The sequence below is a fragment of the Cyprinodon variegatus genome, unplaced genomic scaffold, assembly GCF_000732505.1.
Source record: "Cyprinodon variegatus isolate N-32 unplaced genomic scaffold, C_variegatus-1.0 Scaffold445, whole genome shotgun sequence".
NCBI classification, from domain to species: Eukaryota; Metazoa; Chordata; class Actinopteri; order Cyprinodontiformes; family Cyprinodontidae; genus Cyprinodon; species Cyprinodon variegatus.
Window position 1 is genome coordinate 153,504 of NW_015150898.1, and position 9,179 is coordinate 162,682.

General features: G+C 44.1%; 1 protein-coding gene across 4 annotated transcripts in view; it reads left to right on the top strand.

Moving 5' to 3' along the window:
* The first annotated feature begins 283 nt into the window (after positions 1–283).
* Positions 284–9,179, top strand: part of rgs12 (regulator of G-protein signaling 12) — a 74,251-nt gene continuing 65,355 nt past the window's right edge. For all 4 annotated transcript variants that reach the window (XM_015389020.1, XM_015389021.1, XM_015389022.1 and 1 more), the window contains exons 1-4: positions 284–415; positions 2,497–3,772; positions 5,356–5,595; positions 7,316–8,311. In XM_015389020.1, the coding sequence (XP_015244506.1) occupies positions 2,693–3,772; positions 5,356–5,595; positions 7,316–8,311 (2,316 nt within the window). In that variant the 5' untranslated portion in view covers positions 284–415; positions 2,497–2,692. The remainder of the gene's footprint in view (positions 416–2,496; positions 3,773–5,355; positions 5,596–7,315; positions 8,312–9,179) is intronic.

Here is a 9,179-nt window from a genome sequence, read left to right on the forward strand (position 1 = left end):
ATTTTAATTAAGTAAAAGGATGAGCAGTGTTAAAGAAGAAAATGAAAATGCAAACAGGATTATTGATTACTAATTTCATTTGTGAGTCAAACAATGCAGCCACATTCTTAAAATGAAAAAGCATTTCTGGAAATGCTTTTTCATTTGAAATATGGCAAAGATTTGCTTCCATACTGGACATGATAAAGCCTCCTAAACTAAAAGCCTGTGCTTCAGTCAGGGGGTCCCACCACGTCTGCACGCCCTTTTCCCTGCTGCCCACTCTAAACACACCTCCTCCCAGTCCTCCTCCTCCTCCTTCGCCAGATGGTGCAGTCTTTTTCTTTTGTTTACCCATCGCCTCAGAGTTTACCTAACATAGCTTAGCGACAGAACTATGGGATGTCTCTGAGCAGCATCACCGCTGGACACGCACGTAAGTCCTGTTTCAAATCTCCGCATGAGTGAACCCGTTGCTGCAAACACATTTACCAAGAAAGAAAAAGGAACCTGCGTCCACATCTTTAACTTGGCCATCCCAACTCGGACGTCTTTCTTTTTTTTTCCTTTTTTTTTAGCCAGCTATAAAGTCGTTGTAAATATAGTTTCCCTCCCTCACTACTTTAATTAGAAACGTTTAGCTTTTTTAAAAAAATGGAAGTTTCTGCAGTTTGAGGCTCGCGGCGCTTACTGACACCTGTGGAATCCGTTACCGTTAGAAGTTTTACTTGTGATTTCTCAGGCTAACTTCTTGGTCAGTTTTATCAGCGCGACCCGTTGACAGACAGCGGGGGGAACCAATGAGAGAGCAGAACGGGTCTGTGTATAGTTCCGTTGCTAAGGTAACAGACCGACATTCCAAAGATGTGGAACAAAAAGAGGCGGGACCTCAAGCTGTAGCATGGGTGTGTGAACGCCACGACAGGGGACTTAACGGAAAGGAGGAAACTTTGTGAAACTGACCTAAACTGATTTCAAACATGCAGCCGTGACAGGTTAAAGTCGGCGATTTGATTGCATGCCGTCTGGAACAGCTAACAGCCATGGCTAACTCTACTAGCATGCTCACCTAACGAAGCGAACGTCAATGTAAACATGTCAATTATGAACATGGATTCCTTTTACAAAAAAGTCCAATAGTTTAAGCTGAGACAGTTAAACATGAGCAAAGAAAAATAAAACAAATATTGACATTAAATCGTTACAGAACTCAGATATGTCCTCATAGGTGTACCTGCAGCACCACCTCTCACTTGTCCCACCTGTTGGAGGTAAACATGAGGACACACTGGTTGGGATTACAGGAAAATTAATCTAAATCTGGACTAACTCGGTTAAAAAGAAACAAAATTAACCAAAAACACATGTTTATTGATTATGGCTTGTAGGTAAGAAAAAGGAAACAAAAATGTGTCAGAAAATGAAAGAGGTAACATAGAACCACCTTAATTAAGGATATTGGTACCCAGGTGTTGGCCTACTGAAAGGTACATTCATCTACTGTTCATAATGAGCAATCACCAGTAACTTGGGACTTGATTTAGCAACAAATGATTATTATCCTGTTTCAATTACACCAACACCGCAGTCATACAGGTGCCAAATCCTGTGGGTAAATAAAATCAGTAAGCCTTCTACAGTTGCGTTTTGTATCTCTGCCTCTGTCTCCTTAAACCCCAGTCAGCCTTAGCAGATGGCCGCTCACACTGAGCCTGGTTCTGCTGGAGGTTTCTTCCTGTTAAAAGGGAGTTTTTCTTCTCCACTGTCGCTACAATCATGCTAAGTGTGAGGGATTGCATTTGAGTCAATGAGTCGATGCAATCAACTGGTTATCCTTAGATAGAAAACTTTAAATCAATTTGACTGTATGATCTGGTGAACTGTAAAGGGCCTTGAGATAACATGTGATGTGAATTGGCGCTATAGAAATAAACTGAATTGAAATTGAACTGAATTGAATTGCTCTGTCTTCACACAGTGAACCAACACAGCACATGACATGGCTCCTCAGATCACAACTGCCTGGGGATACTTCAAACTGGACCTCTTATGTACTCTTCTTCTAGAACTTGATTCAAATTAACTTTGTAGTTTGTGTAACTTCAAGTTTCATGTCCATCTTTACTGCTGTTCTTTTCCTTCCCCTTATCGCCTTGATACAATTTCTGTCATACAGCTCTGTGAGCAGCCTGCCGTATTCAGTGTCTTGTTGCTTATCATGTGGAAATCATCACAACTGCCTGCAGTTAAGATGGCATATTTCAACATTTATACACTAGATATACATTTGTGTTGGTTTCCGACAATGTTTTAATCATCCTAAAAACATTTTGACTCATTAAATATAGGTCATTATCATCAGAAGCAGCAAAATTAAATGCAAAATTTCCATTTTTGAATTGGATCACTTAAATAAAGTTACTCTTTGATGATGGTTTCATTGATTATGCGTGAAATAAACTTGAACAGCTTTAAATGATCCTGATAAACTGACTGCTTTCTCATGTTCTGCCTCAGGTGTCTTTTGGCAGAAAGAAGGACTGACACCGTGATGGGATCCCTCACAGGGTTGTGTTAAACCTTGAAGGCTTCTTCTCACCTATGTGCTGCATTCTAAGCTGCTGCTCATCTTTTGGAAGCAGGCCAGCTGAGACAGACGTCGGACATGCCTCCAACCCAGAGCGTAAAATGATCAACTGAAACCATCCGTTTGATGGACAAGAAAAGGTTTCCTGGCACAATGTCCAGGCAGATGGATTCGGCGTCCAAGAGACGCCCCTGTGCAGGAAGTGGCTTGATCTTTCCTCAGCCCTCGCAACTGGCTGCCACTGTCCAGTACGGTCGTATTCAGGCGGTAGAGGTTGCAAGAGGAAGAACAGGGTATGGCTTCACACTGACAGGCCAAGGGCCTTGTGTCCTCAGCTGCATCCTTAAAGGAAGTCCTGCAGACTATGTGGGACTGCGCTCAGGAGACTGCATTCTCTCAGTCAATGACATCAACGTCTCCAAGGCTTCGCATGAAGATGTGGTCAAACTGATCGGACGCTGCTCTGGGGTTCTGAAGCTTGTCATTGCTGAGGCAGAGCGCCACAGACGCCACCCTCAGCGCGCTGCTGGAGGTCGACACCACAGCAGCAATGCTATGGGGCCGGCTTACCTGGATTCCTGCTCCAGCGATGATGAGCTGGACGTTTTTTACAGCAATGGTGCAAGCAACAGCAATAACGGCCGGTCGGGCTGTGGAACTAAAGGAGGCTGGTACAAACCCAGAGTGGATTCCAAACAGCTTGGCATCAACAGAGCAGAGAAGGTGGTGGCAGAGCTTCAATCTGGAGGGATCTTCAACATGATCTTTGAAAACTCCAGCCACTCGTCCAGCAGCTCAGACAAGGACAGACCTGGGGTCAGCCTGTCCTCAAAGCCGCGCCGGCTGTCTGATCCAGAGTTCCATCCGTACCGGAACGCCTCCTGTTCCCAGAGCAACCCCAACCTCCTCTCCGAGGAGGAGATGGCCCAGGTGCTGAATGACGACTCCGTCTTCCTGGAGTCCAACTTCCGTCACCTCCACCTTCACCATCATGAAGAGCAAGACATGGATGTAGGAGAGGGTGCTGACTTTGGTCTGGAGCCCAGTGAGGAAATCCTCAACGTGGGGATGATCGTGGGGTACCTGGGCTCCATCGAGCTCGCCTCAACGGGCACCAACCTGGAGAACGACAGTCTGCAAGCCATCAGAGGGAGCATGAGGCGCCTGAGGGCGGAGCAAAAGATTCATTCACTGGTCCTCATGAAGGTTCACTTGATGCTTCTTGTTACTTTAAACACTTTTAAACAGTTTTTTTTTTTAAAAGGCTGCTGCTATGTTAGAAAAAAAAGTAAAATTACTGAGCTACGGTTGCTATTTAGTCGCTAGACCCTGAACACATCCTAGAGAAACCAAACACTTTTGCTTTTCCATCATCAAGCCCTTTGGAATTCCCTGACAGCTCTTCTTCTTTAGCTACTAGGTTTCATGAATCAGACTCCGCCTTATAAGCATAGTCCTCCAAATATTTAATTGAATATTGAATATTTCCAGCCCCACCATAAACTGTTCACTTGCAGAAACATCCAGGATGAGGCTTGAGAATACCGACCAAGAGAAAATGCTCAAAAGTTGACACCTTCAGGGTTGACTAACCTTGATTTAAAGCTGCATACTTTGAAAAGTCAGATGCCGTGTACAGAACATTTTTACTATCAGGAGAGATAAAGACTGAGCTGTTTGGAGGATTCAACATGAGCTTTTCAAACCAACTAACACTGAAGTGGTAGAATCAGGTTTGGGGTATGTTTAATTTCTAGCTGTAATACATTGAACATTGTAGACAAATGAACAGATGGAGAGCTATATCCAACTCCAGTAACTGTAGCTCAATTTACCAGGTAGATGGTTGAAATGCAGCGAGTGCAGGGTGTTCCAATAATGATACCAAATAAAACTGCTTTTGGAATGGAAAAAAGCTGGGTTAACATTACGCTTCTGGATTTACTGACTTAAGAGTTTCTGAATTATTTGTGGACTGTGATTAAAAGCTTATTAGACGCCAGTTTAAACCAGATTGTCACGGCTTAGAACAAAGGACCCAGTATTCGAGGCAAGACAGTGGAATTACTCAAAAAGCGTTGATTTAATACAAACAGATCTGTGGTAACAGCTGCTAGGACACCTAAGGCAGGACACTTTGCCTTAATCGTTCAGTCCATGCCCAGAGAACAAGTTAGGATCCAGGCGGTGGGCTGCCAACAAGATGCGGCGGTGGCGCTCAGAGTGTTCCAGATGCTGCAGCCCCGAAGAGCAAGCAGGAGTCCGAAGCCAGGTCAGGCAAACAGAAAAGGAACAGGCAGAATCAGAGGTCTAGGAGTCTGAATCCAGGTCAGGCAAACAGAACAGGAACAGGCAGGCTCAGAGGTTGAGAGACAGACCAGGAAATCAGAAACACTAAGGTACGCTAAAAACACTCTTACCACAGGCTGGAGAATAATCTCTTTACTCGCTTCAGTGAAATAATCTGGCCCTGATGACTGGATAAAAGCAGCTTAAATAAAGGCAGGAGCAGGTGGATTAGATAAGGGTAATGAGAAACCGGGCAGAATTGGACAGGTGAATGAAATGAGTAATTAAGCCAGTGAATCAGCACCAAGATTAATGTGTAACAGTGCCTTTAACCATAATCTTATTGAATAAATGTAGCCTAGATCAAACATTGACTTCCATTTGTATCAACACCAAAACCAAAGGATTAATTGAAGCATGCTCTTACCTAACTATACTTTCTTCATGTGGAAACCTTATAGTCTACGAGGTAGTAAGTTGCATTGGTTTGATCTGAACAGGTCCTGCATGACAGCGTGCTCCTGTGCAGCGACAGAGGTCAGGTTCTGGCCACCTATCCTGCAGAGAAACTAGCCTTTAGCGCCTGCTGTCCCGACGATCGCCGCTTCTTCGGACTGGTGACCATGCAAGCCACGGACGACCACGACGGCCGTTACTTCAGCAACGGGCGGGACGAAGAGGGGTGTCTGAGGACCTCGTGCCATGTGTTCATTGTGGACCCGGAACTCTGTCATCACCAGGTAAGCCCAACCTAAGTAATTGGAAAAAAAAGGTTTAATTTCGTTCCCCTTTGACCAGAGATCTCTTTTCCTTAACATATAATTGGAACAAACTCAAGTTTTTCCTCTAATGACAACTTTCTACCAGCGGCTTGCTGTTTGCTACTAACTCTTATATTAGGAGGACTAGACTTAGTTCTCTAAGAAACAAATTAAAATTTTGGTCTTACAGTAGATTTCAAGACCCCTGAAATCATCTCTGTGATCCATAGTTTGAGAATTTTTCTGGGTTGTTTTGAATTTGCCTCTATAAGGTTTGCCAGATCTATGGCAAAGAAGCCTTAGCTGAATCCTCATCTTGGATTTTTGCCCTTACTTCAGGAAACTTCCATGTGCTTCATGTTTGATGTGTTTGACTTGTGAACAACGATCCTCAAGTGTATCCATAGATTCTCATTTCGATTAAAGTCTAAACTTTTTTTTAGGTCAATCAAACACATTTAAACGTTTCCCTCTAAATTACTATAGTTGCTATAGCAGTACTCTTCAGGTCATTGTCTAACTTATCCTCCCAGCCCCAATTTACAAACAGACTGGTGGTTATTTTTTTCTCAAGAACTTCCCTGTATTTAGCAACACCCATTTCCCCTTGACTATGACCAGTTTCCCAGTCCCTGCTGCTGAAAACCATTGCCACAGTATGCTGCTGCCGCTACCATGTTTCACAGTGAGGATGGTGATGTCTTGGTGACAAGATTTTCCTTTGCTGACTGAAAAGCTCAACTTTGGTCTCATCTGACCAGAGCCTCTCCCTCCATCCACCCTGGGGGTCAGTTTTTTCTGGTACCATGTTTAAATTGTGCTAAATCAAAGATGACCTCACTCTTACGTTAATGTCATGTTTAGAGAGCTCCTTGGTGTTCATGGTTTGATGCTTGGTGGTGTTCAGTCCATGAGGACTTTCTGATTTGTGGGATTTTACTGACAGATCATGTGACCCCGGGTGGACTAGTTTGATATAATTAGGTGATATTTTAAAGGTAATTGTCTGCAGCAGAATTAGGGCTGGGTGATTAATCAATAAAATCAACTAATTGCATATTTTTTAGTTGTTTTTTTTAATAAAATCTTTTTTTTAATTAATCCACTTGTTATGCTTCTATAGCTCAGAGTGACTTCAGCTCATCACTTTTTATTTTTAGATGTGATCTTATAACTAATCAAATAGTGTGATACCACCAGCTGGAAGCATTTAGTTTGTTGTATTTTGATTGTTTTTTGTGAAACATGATTATTATACATTATTTTTCATAGCTTGAATTTTTATTTTTATTGCTCTTCATGTTAAGGTCACCTCCCAGAGTGATTGAATAAATTCAAAGCTACTTTTTAAAAGGAATGTATGCCATTCTTTATTTTAATTTAAAACGTAAGTTATAAAAAGCTAATTGATTGAATCATATTTGGTAGAATAAAAAAAAAAGTCAGAGATTAGATTTTAAGCCCTGAGCAGAACTTTCTATAAAGGCTTCATTTTAAAGAGGAAGCATACATTTACATATGCCGATTTCTAGTTTTCTACTTTTCAAAGATTTACTTTTGTTATTTCATCTCACTAATGTAGATGTTTTGTGCGGATCATCACATGCTCTAGGAAGAAATGCATTTAAATCACAGGCTGTGTGTGGGAGCAAAAATACTCTCCTAAATGGCATCATTGTTGTTTCTGTTGCACGGACAGGTCCACATGGGGGTAGCCAGAAGGTTCGGCTTTGAGTGTACTCCTGATCCAGACACAGGCGGCTGCCTGGAGTTCCCCCCCAGTTCCCAGCCTCTGCTCCAGTTCGTCTCCGTCCTCTACCGAGATATGGGAGATAATATTGAGGGGGTTCGGGCCCGCGCTTTCCACGACCCAGACAACGACGCCCAGCAGAACCACAGCACCAGCAGCAACAGCGATAGCGGAATCGGAAATTTTTTACCCGAGGAGAAGAGCAATAGAGTTCTTTTGGTCGACCTGGGAGGGCCTCCCAGTCACACCCACATGTCTGGAGCACGTCACTGGGACAGCCCGCCTTCATCCCAGCAGGCCTGGAGCCCCATCCTGGGGGCCGCTGCCTCTCACCCACCCCCTCCGCCCCCTCCTCCTCCTCCGATGCTCAGAAATGGTCACTACCTTCATGATGCGCACCTTGCAGAGCTCCCTCACCCTCTCCCCCTGGCTCACCCTGACCTGCCGAGCAGACTCTCACGAGGACTCAACCCGCACCACTACTCAGCGGGGAAGCTGGGAGGAGCCATGGTAGGAGGAGACAGGAGAGGGGCTGGAGGAGGGGTGGAACCTCAGCGGTGGCTGCCAGTCCATGTGCTGAGAGACTGGCGTCAGCAGCACCATCACCACAGCCACTTCCAGGGTCTGAGCAGCGATCAGGAGTCCTACGCTGAGTCCACCGACGGATGGTCCTCAGCCAACTGCAGCACCCTGCCCCCACCTATGAATAAGATCCCTGCCGACCGCTACCGGGCCCCACTGGCCCCAGGGGACCACATGCATCCACCTGGGGTCAGTCAGCCTCCTCCTCCTCCTCCTCTTCCCTCACACCCACACAGCAACCGGCTCACCGCCCAGAAAGATGAGTGGGCTAAGAAGCTGTTCGGAGACCGGGAGCGTAACGGAGCGAGGAAAGCTGAGAGAGAAAAAAAACGAGAGGCAAACTCCAAGGAGGCAGAGAAAAAGGTACGTTTTTAACAAAGTCAGTTAAACAAACTGTCAATGCAACTTCGATCACTTTTTATTCCTGCTCATATGTTGTTCGGAAGTTTCAGCTAAATTCTCTGAATAGAGCACAGAGAAGAGTCCTGCTCTGTTTGGGACTGTGAGAGAGTGGTGTTAGAAGTGACTGGGAGATGAGAAAGCCTGGTCACAGGGTGCTCCCCCACATCACATATTCCTGTTGTGGAAATTTACTTTGACTAGAGAGCGTTCAAGGTTACAGATTATTGAGGCTATAAATCCATGTGTGCTCACCCTGCATTTTGAGTCCTCTCGTCAAGGTCTAATATTTACAGCATGCGGCTCCAAAACCCATACACCCTTCCTCCTTAGACGTTAAAACTTCTCAGTTAGAAAGAGCCAACATTTACAAACACTTTGATAACACTGAGCAAATGAAACAGGCTGATTCCTTAGACTTGATAAAATGCATGGATGGGTTATTTATCCTCTCTGCTCCAGTATCAGATCATGTATTATGCACCAAGCGGACATCTGCCATCAGCCGAAAACCACCTGTCTTCCACTAAGGAGCAGATTCCTCGCAGTTTGGGGAATTTTGAAATTCTGTAAATACAGGTGATTAATTTTCACTTATATTGTTTATACCAAGAAAGCAAAAATAAAAACCCAACGACTATCTACTTTGACTAAATCACATGAGGAACATTTTGACAATCCATCCACAGATTCTTGACTGAACTGATAAACTTTTAGATGTTTTTCTCTAATCCACTCTACTGTAGTGTTTTATGTTCAGGGTATTCTCTTTCTTTTTGTAACAGCATTAGCATTTTTCTTCAGGCCTTTTCTTCTTTATCTTATTCTCAGC